This window comes from Cyprinus carpio, chromosome A1 (assembly GCF_018340385.1).
Source record: "Cyprinus carpio isolate SPL01 chromosome A1, ASM1834038v1, whole genome shotgun sequence".
Taxonomy (NCBI): domain Eukaryota; kingdom Metazoa; phylum Chordata; class Actinopteri; order Cypriniformes; family Cyprinidae; genus Cyprinus; species Cyprinus carpio.
The window spans coordinates 22,852,514-22,876,675 of record NC_056572.1 but is presented as its reverse complement, the minus strand read 5'-3'; the positions used below and the strand labels follow the sequence as shown (position 1 = coordinate 22,876,675).

The window sequence follows — 24,162 nt, the reverse complement described above, 5'->3', positions numbered from 1 at the left end:
ACACACACACACACACACATATATATATATATATATATATATATATATATAATTCTAAAGTAAATAAAAAAAATAAAAACATATATAATAAAAGTAATTAAGATACATGTAACTTTGCTTGTTTCTTTTTTTTTTCAAGAAAATGATAAAAATCACTTTCAAGAAAAATATTTGTACATTTAACTATTTCGTTTGTATATTAGCAATTAAGGCACTTGTGGCGTGTCAATCAATCAACATGATACCTTAAACAAAATAGATGTAATTTTTTTCTGATAATTTGTCATAAGCGATGTTTTTAAAATATGCAAATCCAAAAGGCATCAATGTCATTCTATCCCTGGGATAAACTTAATGCTTATTTCTAGTAATGGAGGTTTGTTTACCACTTGTCACTGTACAGTGATAAATCACATCTTCTATTGTTGTATGTTGAGCTGAATTAAAAGCATCAGGACTTGATACGCTCACTGCACCACATGGTTTTTCCCATGGTCCTACAGTGCTATGATGGGCCACGGACTGGCCTCCTCTGGCCCTGGAAAGAGTAGGCTACATTGTAACAATGTTACATAATTCGATCCACAGTACTTTGAAAACGTTGAATGTGTAAAAAAGTAGGACTTGTTAGGACTTGCGCACCGCCCCTCACTATATCCCGCGGCGTGATACGAGTTTAGTGCGGAGGGTGCGGCGGTCCGCGACACACTGACGCCAGGCGAGAGCACAGCGAGTCTGTATGAACGCTGTGAAGGATCGCGTCGAGGTGGCGCACAAGGTACAGTAAACTTTACTTTTCTAGTTAAACGCGTCAACAAACTGTGAAACTACAAACGGCTCTTCTGTAAATGGTTTTAGAAGGAACGCGCAATTTATAACTTCTTACCTAGTGTTTATCGCTCATTGAGAACAGGGCTGAAGCATCCAACTTGCTTGTTCTTCATAACAACTCAAGAGAGTAATTCAGTCAGTGTTTGCTATGGTTCATGTGGTGTGTCTGCACATCACCTTGTTGTTGCTGTTTGTTGTCAAATTGTGTTTGAATGTCACATGATGTTTGTGCTGTTGTTAATGTTTGCAGTCATTTTCAATAATATATATTATATATATAACGTTGTATTTGTTTATATACTTTTTAATTCAAGTATTGACCTTGATTAGTGAATCCACACAAATGGGTTAAAATCTGTTTAGTCATTCCTTTATATATTATTAATTCCATTATACCTCAGTTTCATGCTTTACCACCCACTTCGGTTTATTGTGCAGTTGGAGGGGATTTTTTTTTTTTTTTTTTTTTTGGTGTTCAAAAATGGCAATAAATCATACACGTCACTTACAGTGAATATTTGCCCCCGTCCATGATGCATGCAGAGCCTGTGAGACCTGAGACAGATTTCCTGACATCAATGAAGATGACATATCAGATTACTCAAAGGACAAGAATTTGTCCTTGTCCATTATTTGCTTGGATTGTTTTATTCCCACACATTGTGTGTGTGTGTGTTGTGACAGACAGAGAAAAGGAGTGTGTGTGTGTGTGTGTGTGTGTGTGTGATTGTCTTATATCAGCATTTAACTTAGCTACTGTATTGTTTGGGTATTGTTTTGTCTAGATACCTCAGTGGACAGAGATGAGCAGGGACCCTATTGTGCATTGTATAAATGTACAGTGCGTGAATTTTAAGGCTGGCCTATAACTTTGTACAGTATATTGGAAAGCCATAAAAATATGACAATGAAACATTTGAACTTTAGTTTCTTAATATTGGTTTTTATTGAACATTGTTAACATTGTGATTTTGATAAAGTTTGGGATCAAACAGTGTTTGGCAGACCCCCTGTGGTGCCCAATTTTAAAAATCAAATCTTGAATGAGGTTTGTACCTATATATTTCAAAATAAAATACATACAATTTTATGAAATTTCAAGATAGCTTTTGTGTGTGCATGGGGTCACATATAATCTTTTGCTTCATAAAATTTTAGGAAACTTTTTATTTATTTATTTTTTATTCATTATTTTAATAAAATAAATAAAAAGTAAAAAATAAAAGTAACTACATTTTAGAAAATTGTTTCCATTATTGATGTTGATAAATAATAATAATATATAATCTTCATCATGCCCATCCACTATAGTTGGAAATTATCACAATTGTGTAGTAGCATACTATAAGATATCTGATATATTGTTCACAGACCTAAAAAGTTGTTTTCATTTTTTTTATTCTTATGATTGTTGCTGCTGTTATGATTATGAGAAGGAGGCATGTATACAATAAATAAACAAAAAAAAACAAAAAGTAATTAAACTATATCTGTTATGGTTGTAGGCATTTTGTTCACAGACCAACATAGGATCCCTGCTTTCTGTTTGCAAAGTGTAAAGTGAATGTATCCATCACATGATCAGGTCTGAATGCGCACATACCGCATTAGGATGTATTTAATGTGAAATGCCTGTTTTCAGTAAGTTTAAGAGGCCAACCTTCTTTTTTAATCTTTTGTGGTTTCTTGGCTCATAGTATCAGCGAAGTTCCACCGTGACTCACAATATACTGAGAACAAACAATTAGCCATCAGTTTATAGAGCATTAGCTGTTGTGCATGAACCTTTGGCCAGTTTGATTTAAAAGTGGCATCACAGGGAGTCTGAAGCATCCTTGCTCTGAGTGTCTGCACAGAGTGTCTTTCTCTCTCACTCTCACTTTCTCTGTATCCCTCCTTCTCCATTTGTCCAACCCTGAACCCTTGTTTTTTTTATTTATTTTTTATTAGAGAACATTGCAGTAGAGCTGGCGCTTAATGGAGGGCCCCAGATCCAGCCCTTGATAAATAATGTAAGTTCTTTATAATGCAGAGTCCCTTGGGAGGGCCGAGAAAGCATCATTACTGCCTCCTAAATTGATTAACGGCACTGAACCAGCGCAAAATGATACATGGAGATGATGCGGGGGGTCAAGGCTGTCAAAGTTGTGTGATGGGAGCCACATTAGCTCTGCCCGCTGCACCAACCCTCAAGCTAATGCTAATATTTACATGCACTCAGCTGAACACGCAATGATTGCATTTTAATGGTTGCTCTGCATTGCAAATGTGGGACCGAAACTGCCGTTTTTTTCCCATTTGTGCAATTCTTCAAGCAGCAAGTACTCAATCACAGTTCACTGACAAGACCCCTTTATGCTCATCTTATGTTCATTTTGTCTCCACACCAAATTTTGCATCACATGTCCATGCACTTGGCAATTGGCCCAAACAGTGAACTTGCCTTTAAGTATTGGTTGTTTTGACTGGGCTCCAGACACCCCAAACTGACATTGTCTGAGCCAATACAATAGTATATTGACCTTTTATGTAAGTGTGTGGTTAGACTAGTGGTCAGATTTAATGAATCCTCAATAATATATGTCAATTCAACTCCAACAGTCTTTGAATACCTTTGCCTAAATGTTTGGACTGTGGGGTTCCTCTCCATATAACATGGAAATGAATTAAACAAGGCAGCTGGTTCTAACCAGACAGACCAAAAGATCTTACTGAACCCAAGGGCCTGGTGTGAGAACAGAGTCTACGGATGTTCAGACAGTACCTGTTGTGGGAATACCCGATCTGTGTGGTGTTTGGGTTCGGAAAGTGTGCTTTCAACATGTATGACAGCTTCCGTAAGGGAACAGCTGCATGTGTATTTGAGTTTGAAGTGGCCTACAGCCTTTGACAATGAGAAGCCTCTGGCTGCCTGTGATACTTAAAGATAAAGAGGCTCTTAATGTGTCAGGGAGATCCTTGTAACAGTCACACAAAGGTGTTGAAGAGTTTCTCCGCCCCTTAGTCTAAGTCATTAGAGAGAGTTTAGTGCGTCATAATATGTTCCTTGTAATTAGGGCTGGGCGATATGGCAAAAAAAAAAATCTTGATTTTTTTCAGAACGTTTGACTGATTCTCGATTTTTATGATTTTTACGAAAATGTAACTACAACATGATTCAAGCAACTTTTTTCTTTATTAACCCTCAAAAAAAAAAAAAAAAAAAAAAAAAAAAAACAATTCCAAGTGCACCACACATGAAGTTGTCAACATGATGTAAATGTTAAACAAGTCACTTGATGAACATCTTTGCAAAAAAGATGCATAAACTACAATTACATATTGTACAAACTTGTCTTATACATATTATATGTTCAGAAATAATACAAGGAAAATGCTTTAAAAAAATAAACAGCAGCTTTCAGCCTGATGTCACCATGATGCAAACATGAAATATCATACATACAGTATAGGCTAGTAGTTCTTTACAGGTTTGCATTCGATTGTGCTGACTGGACATGTTTGACTGTTGCACTCGCGTCTCTTGCAGCGTCTTATGCATAAAACAGTTTTTTTAAAATGCGGCGCTCAAGTTAAAAGAAGTTCAACTCCCACTTTCCTGCATTTTTTTTCCTATTCTACTGCCCGCATCGCATCTTTGTCAACACAAAAGCGCACTAGTGGCACTAGTGATATATTCTACTTATGGTCCTTCACAGAGCACGTCACATGTGAGCAGTTAATCACGTTTGCCCACATGCGGGTGGATCATTTGTTTCTCTTTACTGCTAACACTGGCATATTGTCAAAGTGTCTGATACTAATGTTTGGTAATATTTCGATTCAAAAACGTGATTCCTCAATTTATAAAAAAATTAAATTGTGGCAAAATGTAAAATTCAAATTTGATAAAATCGGAAAAAGCGCCCAGCCCTACTCGTAATATTACATTGTCACTTTGATATCAGAATCTCAGATTTGCAATGTTTGTAATTTTTCTTTCACAATGTTCATGTTATTATTGGTTTTAAACAACTGAACACAAAATAAAAATATATTTTTTTCCAGAATGTAAGAGTGTTATTACCATGTTATTATTATACTTTTTATTAAATAACAAAAAAATAAGAAATTATTTGAAATATATATATATATATATATATATATATATATATATATATATATATATATATATATATATATATATATATATATATATATAGTATTAGCACATTTGATAAGTTAGCTTCCTGTGTTGATTAATTAATTAATTTTATTTTTTGTATCTTTTCCAGGGCAAGGCATTATGGCAGTTATTTATATATATATATATATATATATATATATATATATATATATATATATATATATATATATATACACATTAGATTTTTTTTTTTTTTTTTTTTTTTGTATATTTGTTGTGTTATCATTACAAAAACTAGCTGAGAATTTAATGGAATGAGTTGAAAGATCTGTATCACTGTATCACTGTTAATCTGAAAAAGCATTAAGCAATTGAAAAATCCATACACATTGATTCACTCACAGATCTTCCATAGCATGAAGTCTTTGCAAGTTCACCTGGTCCTTATTCAACAAGAACAGATGGAACATTCCCAACATATTTATCTTTAACCCATCTGTTATCTTCCTTCACTTGTCTTAAGAAGAAAGAACTTGTCGTGAATTCTTGCTTCCTATCCACAGAAATGTTTGGTTCTATTATGAAAGACTACAAATTAGATCCCTTGTGTTAATCACAGGGAACAAAGACCATCTATATTCTATCTTGCAGGTTATTGGTGATGGGCTTTCTGCCATTTGCTAATCTCCTCCCTGACAACAGTATAAGGTCCCGGGCTTTTAAATGAGTATTTGGCTGCAAGATGATGCTAAATATAGCAGCAACTTTTTAGCCTCCCTTTTGCTGTGGTCCACGATAACAGCTACTACTCTCTCCATCCTAGTTAATAAATAGCGACTGTTTTCATTGAATGACTTCAGCTGTGATGTGCAGAGTTTATGTTTTTTTTTGTTTTGTTTTTTTGTGATTTTGTTAAGATTTTGCAGTAAGTCTGTAAAAAAAAAAAAAATGAATAAAAGTATTGTCAGATACCGGTCAGTTCTATAGAGGCATTTGTGTTGTGATGCATTGCCCTGATTGTAACCTACATCAGACAAGCTTTCTAAAGTGAAACAGTAGCTGAGGGCAGTCACACTCACTGAGGACAACATTATTCTTAGCACTCAGCGTAGTTCAAATAGCTGCTATCTGATGTCACCTTACTAATCTAGTGTTGATGGGCCAGAACAGAATCAGTAGAAAAAAAAGCAAAACTTTCTTGCCTCTCAGACTCTGATATACTGGAAAGTCCTTGGCAAAACAAAATAACCTTAGACTTTTCATATGTGTGGAAGGAGATGGAAAAAAGAAATAGGTTTTGTCTAGAGCAAGAATAATGTTTTGCAACTTAGAAGTGGTTCGGTTATCGTACTTGATGTGAAAGCATCCCACCCCAACTCAAGAAACGTATTTCAGGCCTCTTGCTTTATTCCAATGAGGATGCTATGCCAAACCATCTGGTAACTTCAAAAGAAGTGTGAACTCTTGCATTGTGCACTTTTATTTCTCTTCCCATTACCCTGAATGCTGGTTAGTGAATGGCTGCTTTGGGATCTCTCTGAATGGACACTTTTATCTTTATTCTAAAATGTATTTCCCCTCTATTCTCAGGATGTGGAAAGGCTCCCATTCTTAATTTCTTTACACTTTTTTTTGCCTGTTGACTGAGTGTATGATTAACTAGAACCTATAATATGTTTCAAAGCACATCGGTCTCCTGAATGGCATCCTGTTAAGCAGCAGCATCTTTACGTATGAGGAAACTGATATGAGTCAGGAAATTGTTCAGTGCTATAAAGCATCACTCAGCAGTGTGTCATGCCAGTATCATTTAGCGTGCCATATGAACACATCCCACTTCCCAAATGCTGAAAGCCATTTTGAGAACTTACCGTAGAGCAGTTGAAATTGGAAGCTTTGCGCTGTGACTATGAAGGCAGCCATTCCGAGAAGCTGTAATAGAATGATGTCATCATCACAGTGATCTCAGTGTAGAAGATGTATTGCGTCATTGTTCTGGATCGGTGGCATTAAAGCATTTGTGCATGAGGATACCTTACTAAACTGATTTCAGAAAGGCTTCTAAATGCAGCGCAACGGTAAAATCATCTACAACAAATATAAAGAACTTCAGTGATAACTGGGCGAATTTTTAATTCCTACCATTTTATTCTTGTATTCAATTATCGAATGCATAGGAAATTAGTGTGTAAATGCAGTGGCCAATCAGAAGCTTGTAAGTCAGAATCTGCTCAATATGTCACAGTTTGTTCATCGTGAGCTCTACTTACTTGCAAATTGTTTCGCTATAACCAACAAAAGTATAAACATGATGTATATTGTGCAGTATGGATGTATTTATTTTTTATTTTTTATTACAACTGGAGTTTTCACTCAGTCAGTGAGCAGACTTCATTGATTATAATGGTAGCACTGTTTTCTCTATATAACACATTCATAATTTGAATAAAAGTTTTATTTTTCAGTTTTGGTAGGACGACTGTATTAAAGTGCAGGACTGAATCTGAAATTGCAGTGTTTGGGATAGTGATAACCATCCAAACGAACAGGACAAAAAAATAAATCTGATGTGTCCAAATAGTCTTGCAGTTGTAAGTGCAATAGACCTGCCACTTGTTCTGTTACCTGTAATGCCTGTTTCACACATACTCCATCTGCAGTGTGTATGCGTTGCGCTTTTTTACGCACCCATGTTAACGTATTAGAGCATTCACACTGCACGCGGTTGTGGTCCTTGTGTTCTAGAAGTGGAGAAGTGGTGCGTCTGCAGCAGTGCAGCGATCGTTTACACACCGAGTCTATTTTTGCTGTGTTGCATGCACTGAATTAAAGTGCCAGAGCATTGTTCGTGGTAAAAATGAACATGGATTGACACAGAAATGTAGTAATTTAACAATAAATTGATATAATTAAAGTCTTCTGTGTTTCACAGTCAACACGTGGCTTTTTGGCTAGGTTTAAAAAAAGGAAAAGTTCACTTTTAGATAAACAAGGCAACATAATAGATGTACTTAAGGCGGTAGAAAAACAAAGTTCTTTAAGACCCGCGGGATTGCTTGTAAGAAAGATTTAAATGCAAAAGAAAAGGCACAAGAGTTGACTGTTTCTGTCAGTGGTGAGTTTTAATTTAAAATGTTTGTGATTGCCTACTTTTAACGTAAGAAATGTAGGCTATATGCTGTGTTTAAATGTGTTGCCACTTGCTTGAGCAACTTAATATACAACCCTAGAAGTCAAATACATGAATAATACGTTGTTTATATTTATTGAGTTTAAACTAATGTCTTTGATAGATTGTTACCATACTGTGATAAAAGAGGATCACAATGCTGAAAAAGCTTTTTCGGTAAAAACATTTGGATTTGAAATCAAAAAAGTGGATAAATGTTGTGTTTGTGTCCTAAATAGCCGCGGATTAGTAGCAGACTGCAAATGTGAAAAAAGTGTGAAAGCACAATGAGTCCGTGTTGCTTCTGCACCACACACCGCACTGCAAACGAATACAGGTGCATCTCAATAAATTAGAATGTTGTGGAAATGTTAATTTATTTCAGTAATTCAACTCAAATTGTGAAACTTGTGTATTAAATAAATTCAATGCACACAGACAGAAATAGTTTAAGACTTTGGTTCATTTAATTGTGATGATTTTGGCTCACATTTCCAAATAGGTAAATAAATTAATATTTATATTAAATTTATATTAAATAAAATATAAAAAGTAAATAGTTAGAATAGTTATGGCACATTAATTGGTACAGAGAACATAGTAATTTTACTTTTTTTGGTACTGTGACAACACTAGTCTGAAGCTAAAACAATTTTGTACACATGTACACATCATACACTACACAATTTTCTGTGTATATCTACGATCTGGATCTGACTTTCAACAACAACCGTTGACTTGTGCAGACTGCAAATCATGCCAAAAACCTGGGCAAAAGTTGTGTACTGTGTTCCAACCTTCAGTGTCAGTGCTGGAGTCTATTAAATGGATCCCAAAGTATAAATGTCTGATGAAATTGTTAATCTCTTTACAGGTGCACTTGACAATCTGACCTAGATCTGGAACAACACAACTTTCAGCAGTTACCCCTGTTGATGTGTCGCTGGGGTTGAGTTTTTGATTCTCTTGGAGGAGGCAGAGCAGAGATTCCTTGTTTCTGTGTGGCTGAATCCTGCGGAATAACTGTGACAGTGCTGGCTGGGGCGCACGTGGCGCCACTATGAACGTCACCTCTCTCTTCTCCTTCACCAGCCCGGCGGTCAAACGGCTGCTGGGCTGGAAGCAAGGCGATGAAGAAGAGAAGTGGGCAGAGAAGGCAGTGGATGCTCTGGTCAAGAAGCTGAAGAAGAAGAAGGGTGCTATGGAGGAGCTGGAGAGGGCACTCAGCTGCCCCGGTCAGCCAAGCAACTGTGTCACTATCCCCCGCTCGCTGGACGGAAGGCTCCAAGTGTCACACAGGAAAGGGCTGCCTCACGTCATCTACTGCCGCGTATGGCGTTGGCCTGACCTGCAGTCACACCATGAGCTCAAGGCCCTGGAGTGTTGCGAGTTCCCTTTTGGATCTAAGCAGAAAGATGTGTGCATCAATCCCTACCACTACAAGAGGGTGGACAGTCCAGGTGAGTTACTAAATATATTTGAGCCGGTTGTTCGTGAGCACTATGTAATAAAAGCTGATTGATTTATTTGGACTAGTGGTTGGGATTCATTTGATTCATCCTATTGACTTGAATCTTTTGAATCTGTTCATTCAGATTCATTTACTGACCCTTCCATTAGGCTTCATCTTCATGACAGAAGGTGGTGGAAAGTCTTTTTTTTATGATGATTCACTGAACCATTCCAATAATTAAAGGAATAGTTCACCCAAAAATGAAAATTATTTTATTAATTGCGCACCTTCATGTCTTTCCAAACCCTTAAGACATTTGTTCATCTTCGTAACACAAATTAAGATATTTCAGTATTTTAAAAGAACTCATTTACTACTGATACAAGTCTCAAGGCCCATTCACATTAAAGACGGTTACAATATAGGCTAGCTATAAAGTTTTAATAATTATCCAACTATAACAACACAGAGCAAAAATACCTTTGGAATCATTTTCAGAGCATTTTTTTTCTTCTATCCAGCTGATGAATGACAAAAATGACAACCAATATTATCATCTAGTAGAGCAAACAAGTGAGCAAAATCACATTGTCAGTGAATCCCATATAGATTATATAGCCCATATGTACCTTCTTCCATGCATGTTCCTTAGTTTTCCTTTCCCATGGTTCCTGCACATGGTCTCTTTCTTTTTCTGTCCTTCCCCTTCCATATCTCTCTCCGGCCTTTGCCAGGTGCTTTTCTAGTTTGTTTGATCCTGATACCACTTGAGAGAAAACTGTGGAGTCTAAAAACCTTGTAGGGTGTTTTTCTTGTTTGTTTGATATTGATGATTCGATCGTGAGCATGGTTGAAACAAGAGAAGCCAAATTCCTCGGAAAGGCAACAGGAGGCTGTAAATCAACTCCTAGCACCACAGTCTGATAACCAACCAACTCTCTCACAGAACAGCTTTCAACATTAACACCATTAGAACAATTATTGACAATTTCAATTTGAAGAAGAGATTGTCTAATTTGGGGCAAGTAATCGAAGAGATGGACAGTCTGACCCTCACATGTAAAGGCATGAGAGTAAACAAGATCGTTGGATTGACTTCCCCCCACCTAGCAGAACCAGACTGAAATTCCTAAGGAGACCTGTTAACCCCTCTGGTCTTCACAGGACGTATCCTTACTCCCCAGAATGGCACAGAGAATGCCTTCCAATGCATATATGCACCAAAATGAACTCAAAAAAGACTTCTAAATGGATATCAGTCCATTGCTCACCTCCATATCATACATGAACCCACACATTTGATTATAATGTTTCTAATCACTTATTGTGTATGTCTTTTTAAATAACTCTTGAATAGCTTAAGGGATCATTTTCATGTTTAGTATGTGTGTGTTCGAATCTTCTTGCTTGAAAGGTTTCTGACCATCAGTTATTTGTCAAATGTATCATATTCTTGTTATAGGAATCATGTCCAAATTATACCCTGCAAGAGCGGGAAAAATTCGGACCTCGTGCTTGATAAGATAACATATGATTTATGAATGGGTGGGACAAACATCGCAACACACCGAGAAAAGACAATATCTAATTGGTCAAGACAACATTTGAGGTGTGGCCAAAATGCCAGTTTAAATACTCAGGACACCATCAAATTTTTTTTGCTTTTAGCTTTTAGCTTTTTTTAGCTTTTGCTATCAGTCATGCCGGCTTTTAGCCTGCTTTTAGTCATGCTTTGTCATCACTTTTAGCGTTCTTCGAGCGCCGTTCCAGCGTGCTTCGGCCTGCACGTCTGCTGCTACTTAGCCACAATGAGAAAAAAACACCACCTAGTCTCGTCAAACTTACTTCTGTTCTTTTACTTTAGTTTCTTTTCTATTCCGTTTGAGAGTTCGTGTTCTGAGTTAAGTTTTGTAACGCCGTGTCTCCAAGTCTGACCTCGACTGCCCGTTCAACTTCAGCCAGCCCACAACTCTGCATCTTCAGCCTACGCCCAACCACGGGCTTCCCAAGATGTCACTTCAACGACTACTGAACTTCCAGCCAATCAGCAACTTCGGGAAACCCCCTTTTCAGTGACAACAAAGGGAACCCCGTTAAACAGGCAACGCAAGTAACCTCCAGACTCACATCTGTACTGGTGTTATCTAATATAATTTTAACCTCATTGAGGAACTCAGTGCGAGGGTTAATTAAGTGATTAATGGTTGTTCATGTCTATGCAATTTAACGTATTGCTGTAAACTTGGGATTTCACATTCTCATTCTCTTAAACTCATTCTTTCCTAACTTTCTATCTTCCTGCAACTTGTGTGAATGTGAGTGTGTGTGCTTATGTGTTAGATTAGTTTATATGTCTTAGATTTATCTAATAAAGCCTTATTCATATTGAAAAGAGAAGTATCTTGTGTTTTTGTGCTCACAAGTTAATGTCTTAAGCTGCCGATCTTGTTACTGTGCTAATTAATAGTGTTTTCACTATACTTTGGATATTAATATCCAGCGCAGATTTGATGTTAAACGGCTCGTTCAGTGAATCGCTGGCCGTTTCAGTGATCAGCCGTGAAACAGTGATTCTGTTCAAATTCCCTTTAAAATCTTAAATGATTCCCTTTGAGCTAAATTGTTTCCCTTACTTTCTTGTTTGTTTTATGTTTTTGTGTGTTTATTGATGGGTGTTGAGTATTTTCTTTACCTCTGCTTATGGTGAAAGAATGGACTTCAAACGCACAGCCCCCTTCTTGTTGGCTAAGCAAAAGATGAGGGTCAGCTGACAACACAGAAACAGCTGTCCACAGTATGTGTGTGTGTGCACATTATGAGAGCAGGAGCAGGAAATTCCAGACGGGGGCAGAATGAGGGCTTTGTTCAGGGTCTGTGTACACGTTTGTGTGTATGTGTGTGTGCAGGATGAAACATGTGGCTGTATAGAGGAAGAGTTTTACAGGAACTCCTGTCACCCACACAGACAATAGCAGGAAAGACTGGTTGCCCGCCTTGCACACGCTTGTGTAGTGCAGGCCTGTGGATGTCTGGACACCTGTCTTTCCCCTACTCTCCAGAACGGCAGCACGCTGTCCACATCCATTGTTTAAGAATAATCATTGCTATATCACTGAAATAAATGTTCTCAATTTCAGTGCAAATGTCTTAGTCTTAAACTTTTAGCCTGTATGAATAAAAAAGTATGTGGGCAACATAGGCAGAAAGACCAGTTGCCACATTTTATTGCGCTACTATTTTTAGAGAGTACATGCATGTGTGACAACTGTGAATATGAGATTAGCAATTTGTATATTTTACAAAAATACTGAAAATAGTGGACAGCAAAACAACACTAAAGATAATTATAAATCATTAAAGGGATAGTATACCAAAACGTGAATATTCTGTTATCATTTACTCACCCTCTTGTTGTTCCAAATCTTTATGCATTTTTTTTTCTTCTGTGAATCATAGAAGATATTTTGAAAAATATCTAAGTGTTTTCTGTCCATACAATGACTGTTGTTTTGGACCCCACTGACTTTCATTGTATGGACACAAATGGTTCTTCAAAATATCTTTTTTGTTCTGTTCCACAGAAGAGGAAAAGTCATAGAGGTTTGTAACAACATGAGGGTGAGTAAATGATAACAGAATAGTCATATTTGGGTGAACTGTCATTTTATTGTTTCTTTGATATATTTTTCTTATTGTGTATTTTTATTTATTTTATCTTATTTTGTTTATTTTATTTTAGAAATTTGCCAGTACATAAAAAAAATCCTCCAAATCACTACGGTAAGCCTACAATAATGATTAATGTTAAGAGCTATCAGGTTTATTTTGGCGGGAAATTTCAGGATTTAATTCATTCTTGTGCATTTATGTCATGTCCATAAAAAAGAAAATAAAATTTGGCTACTACTGCAGATATGCCTGCTTACTTAGATATTTTTTTCAGTATATGTCTTTTAGGATGTTCTTATTATCAGTGATTATGGTGTATTGTAGTTAGTCAGATTTGCTCTGATTTGGTGGTTACAGGGTGTGTATAGCCATACATGAATTCATATCAAAGGTCAAACTCTAATTGATTCTCGTGTCACCTACTCCATTCTGGTTGCTTAAGATTGGCATATTTCTCCTCTTTTCCTACAGTGCTGCCACCTGTGCTGGTGCCACGAAACAGCGAGTTCAATGCTAAACTCTCTATGCTGCCACGCTTCCGTAACCCACTCCATCAGACAGAACCCCCTATGCCTCAGAACGCCACCTTCCCTGAATCCTTTCAACAGCAGCCAGCGAACCCCCTTCCCTTCACACCGAACTCCCCGACCAACAGCTACCCCAGTTCTCCCAACAGTGGCACAGGCAGTACAGCCACCTTCCCCCATTCACCATCCAGCTCGGACCCAGGCAGCCCTTTTCAGATGCCAGGTGAACTACACTTATGCTATTCATTTTTCAGTGTCTTTACCTTAACAATCAAAATTACTAAGAATTTTTGTGGTTTTTTTTTTTAAGTGTTTTATTCACACACAAAAGCTGTGTTTATTTGATTAAAAATACAACAAATTAACATTGTGAAATATTTTTACAGTTTTTACAGTTATAACTTTTTATTGTATTTCTTAATATTTTAAAAAATATAATTTATTCGCGTGATGCAAAACTGAATTTTCAGCAGGCATTACCACAGTCTTCAGTGTCACATGATCCTTCAAAGATCATTCTAATAATCTGATTTGCTGCTCAAGAAACATTTCTTTTTTATTAGCAATGTTGAAATATTTTTGTGGAAACTGATAGATTTCTTTCAGGACTGATCAAGAGAAAGTTTAAAAGAACAGCATTTATTTGAAGTAATCTTTTCCAACATTATAGAAGTTATGCTGTCACTTAAGATCAATTTAATTCATCCTTGCTGAATAAAAGTATCCATTTCTTTCTTTCAAAAATGGTAGTTTAAGTATTTATGAGATTTCAGTTGTTCATGTTTTAAGACAAAAACATGGAGCATAGTGCAATGTCATGCGTTTGGTTAGAAAGAAAGTAAATGTGACAATATCAATTGTAATTCTCTTGTGCTTTGGTACAGTTGTAGCAAATTACTTGTGTGATTACTACATTAATGTATGATATGGAACTGAAATTATACTTTAAGGTACTGCAAGTAATATCAGATGTGTTAATTATTTTTTGAGCAAACTTATTGTTTGCTTATCGAATTACCTTGTAATTGTACCTTTTAAGAAGAGAAAAAAATTTTATGGTAAAAGACTGATAAAAATTCATTTTATGGATCCTTTACACAGACTCTGGCATTGTAAATTTAGCAGTATTAGCAGAAGATAGTTTTTTTTTATTTATGTATTTATAAAACTTTACTTTATTATGGAATTTAAAAAGACAAAACTGGTCAATAACACTACTGCCATGGTGTATGTACTGCTTCTAAAGGCCTTTCCACACTGAGCACAAAAAAGCAAAACGAATATCGGACGTGATGACACGCTGGAATAAAACAACAGATTCCTATGGATGCTTCCACATAGGCTGCGAACATTCGCGCACTGAAAATATGAATGTTTTTTTCTGAACCAGTCCGACAAATCTTTTCAGTTTTGCAAAGCGAAAACACGGGCCGTCCAATAAGATTTGAGCATTACATCACGTGGTGAGATCAACTGCTGTTACCCAAAAGGTCGACACGGTGGCGCTAAAAGCTCAGAAGACTGCATTGAGCACGGGCATAAAAACACAGAAGTAGAGGACTTTTAACCATCTTACAAAGAATATGGATGTTTAAATGTTGTTGTCTTTGGTGTCTAAACATAGGGAACTTTTTGACCGTTTTAAAAAATAGAGTGAAACATTTTTCTACACATGACATATGAAAGCAAATAGACATATGATCATAACGATATATTTCTGTATGTGTTTTGTATGCATTTCATGGTATTTTTATCACAATAAAGGATGTTGATGACATACAAAGAGTCTGCCTATTATAATCAAAATCAACTATAGATAACACTCAGAAGTTTTTTCAAGCACTTGATGATGGTTAAAAAGTGACTTTTAAACAAAAATATTAATAATTACATACATTTTCAAGTGTAGCTTGATGCTAATTGCACCTCTAATTATATTGTGATATTCTTATAAGCATTAAAGATATTTGTGTTTCTGGTGTAGAACCAAACTTTATTTATTTGAACTTAATGCTGTATATTGAGCAGTGGGCCATATACGAGATACATATCTGAGGAAAAATACATTGTTGGCGGCACCACCTAGCGTGCAGGTGTGAATTAGCAGAAGGCGAACAATCGATTCGCGCTCGGTATGAAAGCACCGTTCGTCTGCGATTCCCCTCGCTTTTCCGCATTGCGCTCAGTGTGGAAAGGCCTTAAGGGAGTGACTGCAAATTGGACATCTTTTTCACTTCTGACTGCTGAGATGAATCTCTCCCATTTTTCCTCTTTTGGAAAATAGTGGAAACAATATATATTTATTTATTTGTTTATTTATTTTTTCAAACATGAATTTAAAAAACAAGACTTGCTGCGTTATATTTATATTGTATGTATTGAGAGCTGTGTGTATTCTGTGGGATAATATTTATCTTTTTATTTATCTACATCTCGTGTTATTTATTTATTTATTTTTTGTTTATTGCTTCAAAAGAAACCCCTCCACCTGCATATATGGCCCCAGAGGAGCCAATGACAAAGGACTGTCCCCAGCCAATGGACACTAACCTGCTAGCTCAGACCCTGCCATTGGAGCTCAGCAACCAACCAGGTACACTTCATTTGAATTATGAGATAAATGAGACACCACTCAAAATGAGACCACACTAAACTTCAGCCACTCCTTACAGCATGACATTGGCTGCTTAGCTATCAGCAGCTGCCTGCCCACACTGCAGGTGCAGGAAGTCCAAACACAAACATACTCTCACACACACAAAGTCGCAGACATTCTGACTTTTTGTTCTTTAAATCTGGTTAATCTTGCAGCAAACTATGTCACGTGATTATAACAAACTTGCATTCATTAAGTAAGGGATAATGTCAATCACACTGAAGGGGGTTATTCTGCAATAACAATCGGCTGGATGTATATTATCCCACTTATTATACGGCTACTTGCCACATAAGTAAATAATTACATTTAGCAGATGCTTTTATCCAAAGTGACTTACAGTGCATTCAGGCTATACATTGTTTTTTTGTTTGTTTTACCAGTATGTGTGTTCTCTGGGAATTGAAACCACAATCTTTTGTGCTGCTAACACAGTGCACTACCACTGAGCCACAGGAACACAATTAGACACGAACATAGCAGTTGCGAGCAAGTAGCGCGTTCAAACTAGATGGACATTTAAGGGATACAGTGCAGTCATGACACTTATAACACAACATTTCACCACAGCAATAATTATGGCGATAAAAGATTTAAGATGAAAATGTTTTAAAATCGTACCAGTTTGTTAGTTATTTTATAATCCATTACAGCTTACAAAACAATCGTAGCAGAATGGCAGCAGCTGCATTTGTATGAAACGAGAGCGAATCTGTGATACCAGGATGACATAATTAAATAACTGTACACAATTTTGAATCGAGTTTTAATATTTTATTAGCTAAACAAACGCAAAGCTTCCACCAAGAAAAAACTGTTCCTAGCAAGAGTATAACGCCAACTTCAGTTACCCGGATGAGTCTGTGTTATTAGTTTTTACCAGTTGTTATCGAGGGATAACATACCTCGGAATGTCGCAGCTGACCAATCAGAATCAAGTATTCCACAGAGCTGTGTAATAAATTATGGTTATACAATATCAGAAAATAATGTTGTACTTTGGTTAACAGTTAACAGTTAACAGTTTATTCCACATCCTGCTAACTGTTATCAAACAATTTTCAAATTGAAGGCTAAGAAAACAAATTATGTGGACGTACATATGCAGGCTGTGCTATACATGTGCAGAAAAGATTTAAAATGTAAATGTTACAAAATTGTGCAGTTTTGAAGTAGAAGGACAGTTTAAAACACACACACACACACACACACACACACACACATATGTATGATTTTTTATATATATATATATATATATATATATATATATATATATATATATATATATATATATATATATATAATTAACATGTAAATATAAGATATTTTTTACATTTATATCCAATTATATTCATTACTACAACTTTAGTTACTGCTTTCATAAAAATCCCATTTTATGCATTAGTATATAATATAAAGCATTCTTATGTTTAGGACAATTAGGGATGTGCACCCTCTACTATTTTTTTATTTTATTTTTTTGTCAGTTTTGTTCAAAGTCTGCATTTTGTCCAAGACTGATAGAAGTTAAAGTGCACAGCATAGAGACCAGACTAATGGATAACGAAATTTGTTGTTGATTATTTCTATTATCCATTAGTTATTGCAGCACTGTTGGGCTGTGAGTTAGTATTGACTATGGCTCACTATTTACAGTTAGTCAGTGATAGCAAAAGCTTAAATGAACACTGCATAAATTACTTTCCTGAAAGCTGTAAACACCTTTAATATGGGTTAATTACAGGTTTTACTTTCCCATTTTTATTTCTTATGCCAAAAAAAAAAAAAAAGTTTTAACACAATGTTTAACACACACATTTGTGTTTATGGCATGAAAACAGCCCTGCACTTCAGAATCTAATTCCAATTACTTCCGTATGCAGCACATTAAATACACAGTTTGTATGTAGTGACGCACAGGAGGTGAGGGGGTGTGCAGAGAGAAGGCAAGCTGTTGAAATAATTGTGGAAGTTGTGGTATCAGAATTTTCATCAGACTTTTGGGATCCACACTCATGCTGCATCCTGTGGAGTGGTCACTTCTATTGTGATAGGCTAATTGGAAAAGAGAAGACAAAACACACCTGTGGCCCAGTGTCACAAACCAGAGGAAGCTGGGTAGAAATATGCCATAGATAAACACGTAACCCTCTCTTTGGGATTTGCACAGTTGGCACAGATGAGCTTTGGATATCAGAAAGAGGACATTTTAATGACTGGTGTTTTATGGGACCCACAAGTTTGCTTGTACTGTGGTGGGATTTGATACGGACAGCTATCCCACTTGTATTATGCTGATTTGGTTGTATTTTGTTGGTCCTTGAATAGTGCAGGGTAATAACCAATCACTGCAGCCTGTTACTAAAGTGTTACCATTAATAGCCTAGCAACAGTGACTTCATATAAATACCCTAGTAAAATCGATATGCCCTCTGCTGTAAGAGATGAGTTGCAAGTCTAAATCTGTTAATCATATTGCTTAATCACATTCAAAGACACAATCCAGCGCTAAAGGTGCATTAACATATTGCAAAACAGGGGTGTTGTCAATACAGTAAAAAACAAATAAAAATAATAATAGAAAGTATGTTAACCTGTGCAATTGCAAACTTGTCCTAAAAGGTCATAAAATATTAATATTAAAATTAATATTGAAAATACACACTGCTGTTCAAAAGTTTGGGGTCAGTAAGTTTTTTTTTTTTTTATAATAATAATACATTTATTCATCAAGGATGCATTAAATTGTTTAAACGTGATAGTTAAGATTTATAATGTTACAAAATATTACTACTTCAAATAAATGCTGTTCATTAGTTAACATTAGTTAACTGCTTTAGTTAACATAAACTAAGCATGAACAATTCTTTTACAGCATTTATTAATGTTAGTTAATGTTAATTTCAACATTTACTAATGCATTATTAAACTCAGTAGTTGTTCGTTAACATTAGTAAATGCACTGTGAATTAACATGAACTAACAATGAATGACTCTATTTTCATTAACATTAACAAAGATGAATACTGTAATAAATGTACTATTCATGGTTCGTTCATGTTAGTTAATTCATTAACTAACATTAACTAATGAAACCTTATTGTAAAGTGTAGCCAAAGTTTTTCAAAATAATATTAAGCAGCACATTAATATTAATCTGCTTTCAACATTGATAATAATAAGAAATGTTTCTTAAGCATCAAATCAGCATATTAAAATGATTTCTGAAGGATCACGTGACACTGAAGACTGGAGTAATGGCTGCTGAAAATTCAGCTGAAAATCACAGAAATAAATTGCATTTTAAAATAAATTAAAATAGAAAACACTTTTTTGAAATTGTAGTATTTCAAAATACAGTACTACTCTTTTCACTGGATTTTTTGATCAAATAAATGCAGCCTTGGTGATCTTAAAAATTACTTGTATTTTAATTTGTAAACCATACTACTTTGCTTTAATAGAGTAAGGGTATGTGTGCTTGTGTTCAATGTGTTCATAACCATCTGTGCAGATGTTCAGCCTGTGGCATATGCAGAACCCAAACACTGGTGCTCCATTGTGTACTATGAGCTGAATAATCGTGTGGGAGAGGCTTTCCAGGCCTCCTCAACCAGTGTACTGGTGGATGGCTTTACCGACCCCTCCAACAACCGCAACCGTTTCTGCCTTGGTCTGCTGTCGAATGTCAACCGCAACTCAACCATTGAGAACACTCGACGCCACATCGGAAAAGGTTTGACTTGTCACCGAAATGATCTCTACATAAAACAACTATTCTACGGTATCTGCCTAATGTGTGTTGAATTGCACTATTATATAGCACTGATATGATAGTAACATGATACTGATGACACGGCCTGTCTCAGATATGCTGTTAATAAGCTAAATATTGATATAATATAAACTCACAATCACTTTTTCATATATTTTGCAGGAGTCCATTTGTACTATGTGGGAGGGGAGGTATACGCTGAATGTTTGAGCGACAGCAGTATCTTTGTCCAGAGCCGCAACTGCAACTATCACCATGGTTTCCATCCCACCACAGTATGCAAGATCCCCAGTCGCTGCAGCCTGAAGATCTTCAACAACCAGGAGTTTGCCGAGCTCTTGGCTCAGTCAGTCAATCACGGTTTTGAAGCCGTCTATGAACTCACCAAGATGTGCACCATCCGCATGAGCTTTGTAAAGGTAAGCAAGACTATATAAATGATTAATTCATCGCTCATCCAAAAATTGAGATGAAAAATTCACTTTTACATGGTTGCATATAAATGTAACCACCCTACTTTGATAAAAATCCATTCACTCAAACGGGTCATTGTGAACAGATAAAAATGGTGTTGTTTTACACAATCATTAAGGAATTTTAACAGAAATAAGGTTGCAGACATTTCATGAAGACCCTAAAGAATCATATCAACTTGTGGAAAATGGGCATCTAATGTCCCCTTTAAATTCTTTTTTCATTTACTACTCATGTGGTTCCAAACTTGTATGACTTTTCTTCTTCTGTGAAACACTAAAGAAGTTGTTTCTGCAAACACCAGCCAAAAGTTTGGAATAATAAAGACTTTGTTTTTGAAATAAGTCTTAAATGCTCACCAAGGATGCATTTATTTGATCAAAAATCCAGTAAAAAGAGTAACATTGAGAAATATCGTTACAATTTTAGAGAACTGTTTTATTTTTAATACATTTTAAGATGTAATTTATTCCTACAAAGACATTACTAAAGTCTTTAGTGTAACATGATCCTTCAGAAATATGACTTTTATTGTACGAAAAGAAATAGATGATGCTGAACGAAGTGCATACAAGTTTGGACCCCTGTGTGGGTGAGTAAATACAAGAGTTCAATGAGAATTCCTGTTTTTGAGGTAATCTTGCCTTTATTTAGCACACCGTTTCAGGAGAAATACAGCTGACATATTTGTACTTGTGTTCCAGGGTTGGGGTGCAGAGTATCATCGACAGGATGTGACAAGCACCCCATGCTGGATTGAGATTCATCTTCACGGGCCCCTGCAGTGGCTGGATAAAGTCCTAACCCAGATGGGCTCTCCTCACAACCCCATTTCCTCCGTGTCCTAGACAGAGCTGACCATAAGGCAACTGCAGATGTCTGGGTTCCCGTGCAGAAGCTGATTGGTTGAAGGGAGGGGTAGGGAGAGGGAGGAGGGTGGGTTTTGTATTCTACTTGAAGGCAGTTTGTTTGGGGGCATAAATTTTGGCTGAAGAGTCCTTAGTTTTCAGCCGTGAGAATCTGGAAGATACTTGACAACTTTGTGTGACCAAGCATGTTAAATGATGAGGCCATCATACTTGTGACAAGTATCCTCCTTTGGTCTTGTTTTTAAGAGAAGTTATTTGTTTGTTTTCTTTTGCATTTCTTCTCCTTTTCACAGTTTACAAATCAGTATTCCATTGGCAAAAAAAGGTCTACATCTTAATTTAGAGACTAGTACAGGGTTGTACAGAGTAGTGTAGCGTGAACACGTCTGGTAGACAAAAAAGTATGAAAACCCATGCAGAAATAAAATGCTTAAATGAATTGAACGGCATGAAGCTGTGAGAAGGATAACGAGGTTATTAATGCAAAATGTCTCACGGGCGACAAGAAAAAATGTAGCAAAAATGGACAAAAATGTCTATTGTAGAATGAAAAATACATATATTTGAACACAAAAGTTTTGAATGGGATAAACATATGGGGAGTTAGGGCATGTTAGTAGTGGGTAGGGCGCTACTTCTATTGCAGTTGTGTTCGACTGATTTCAAACATGGGTGTGTAAATGTACTTATTATTAGAGAAAGTGCTGTGGAGTCTGTTTTTTTGCAAGTGTGGTTTGATCCCCAGGATTGTAAGTCTTTGATGTCTATGAGAGCAGAGACAGGCTTTGTTTACTTTGTCCATATATTGTGCACTACACCACTGTGCTGCACGGAAGAACGTCCTCCTTTCTCAATTTTTTCTTTCTGAAATGACATGAATAATTTTTATTTTCACAAAACATCTTTTAAAAAGCAAGAGAAAGAAATATACATGATGCCTATGCATTTTCAGCATTTTTAGAGTGAAATAATTACCTTTTTTGTTGTTGACTGACTAAGTTCTAAATGGCACTAGTGATATTGTTTTGTAAAAAGTAGTTATTTTTTGATTAACTTGCTCTCCGTTTTTTTTTTTTTTTTTTTATTCATAGTGAATTCCCATCCACTGTCAAAATGTAAACATTTTTGTATTTTTTGAAGAAAATATATAATGTTGTTCCTTCATATCTGCACTTTCCTAAGCGGCTTCTTGTCTCTGTCCCTTTTTTTTTTTTTGTGCTGTTCTTGCTTACTTGTTCTATCAGAAAGCAGTTTTATTCCATGAATATCAAGTCTCTACTGGAAGATTCAATAAAATTGTTTGGTTAACAGTCTTTTTGTCTCTTTATGTTTAGAAAGTTTTAAGGCAAACATAACTTTTACAAATGTGATTTGATATAAAATAATATTGAATTCTGAAATAGTATGGAAATAAAAGTACTAGTGATCTAAATATACGTGTTAAGTAGCCTGCTGTAGGCCTAGGATTATGATCATTAATGGTAAAACTAACGTACAGTAGGGAATATTTACAGGACAAATTAAAAGATTAAATTTAATAGTTTTATTGGAACAACAAGAGAACAGCTCACTAGTTTCAGTCATCCGATCCCTGTTATGTCTTCTCTTCACTGTATTTGAAATGAAGAGCTGTAGCAGGGTTGCCAGGTTTTCACAGCAAACCCCGTCCAATTGCAACTCTAAACTAGCCCAATGGTTTTTCAGTGACGATCCGCAGGGAAACAAAAAAAAAATGCATTACGGGGAATAAAATACACATTTTTTTGTTGGGGTTCCCCTGGTAAAAGTCGCATTCCAGGGTTAAATATCACGTTATCTGGGTCGCTTTAACCCGCGGACATGAAAAACATCCCCGGTAACAGTTAAAATAGCCCAATTCTGCGGGAAAAACAAGGACTTGGCAACCCTGACCTGTAACGACAGTAAGATGATGACGGTAACGTTACTAGAGCAAAAGAAAAGAAAACAGCTCCCCTAGAGTCAAATATGAAATCTTTTTTGCAAACTATGTGAATGTGCCGCACATTTCTTTTCAGTAATTAAGTAGAACAAAGTCTCATTTGCAGTTACAAAAGGTAAGTTGGGAACTATGTTGGTATTTTTATGTATAGGCCAATGTTATATGTACAATATAGCTTAGCCTATAACGTTACCCAAAACACAAATAAATTTCTTAATCACACTGTACATTACGAGTGTACTTAAATTAGGCTACTTAAAAGGCAAAAATATTGATTAATGTTAGGTAAAACCTATACAGGAAACAATGTGTTATTTTATTTTACCTTGAGTACACAGTACACAGAAGGCTACATAGTGAATCACAGTAAATTGTGTCATTGCTGTGACTGACAGTGATAAAGCAACGGATGCAACAAAACATCTGACGAGCCAATGTAATATACATATGTGCATAAAGTGATCCAGACTAAATTCAGAATATCAAAACTACAGCAGCAAGTCTGTATAGGCTAAATGTATTTAGCTGCTTCTACAGTTAAAGATAAATTAAATCTAAAATTTATTTCAAAATATTTAATGCATTATTATTTCATTGGTTTACAATTAATAATTAACTTATTTCATTTGTTGTCAAGTATTTAAATAATTATC

The 24,162-nt window shown here is 35.9% G+C and overlaps 1 protein-coding gene across 2 annotated transcripts; it reads left to right on the top strand.

The window, feature by feature from the left end:
* The first annotated feature begins 631 nt into the window (after nt 1–631).
* Nucleotides 632–22,862, top strand: LOC109056171 (mothers against decapentaplegic homolog 1-like). 2 transcript variants are annotated; one of them, XM_019073408.2, is made up of 7 exons: nt 632–778; nt 9,001–9,586; nt 13,720–13,998; nt 16,252–16,368; nt 19,946–20,167; nt 20,369–20,625; nt 21,385–22,862. In XM_019073408.2, the coding sequence occupies exons 2-7, from the start codon at nt 9,187–9,189 to the stop codon at nt 21,526–21,528; spliced, it is 1,419 nt and encodes a 472-aa protein (XP_018928953.1). In that variant the 5' UTR covers nt 632–778; nt 9,001–9,186; the 3' UTR covers nt 21,529–22,862. The 2 variants fall into 2 exon arrangements, with proteins under 2 accessions (XP_018928953.1, XP_042614016.1); XM_042758082.1 differs by lacking the exon at nt 632–778 and adding an exon at nt 2,383–2,843.
* The last annotated feature ends 1,300 nt before the right edge of the window (nt 22,863–24,162 follow it).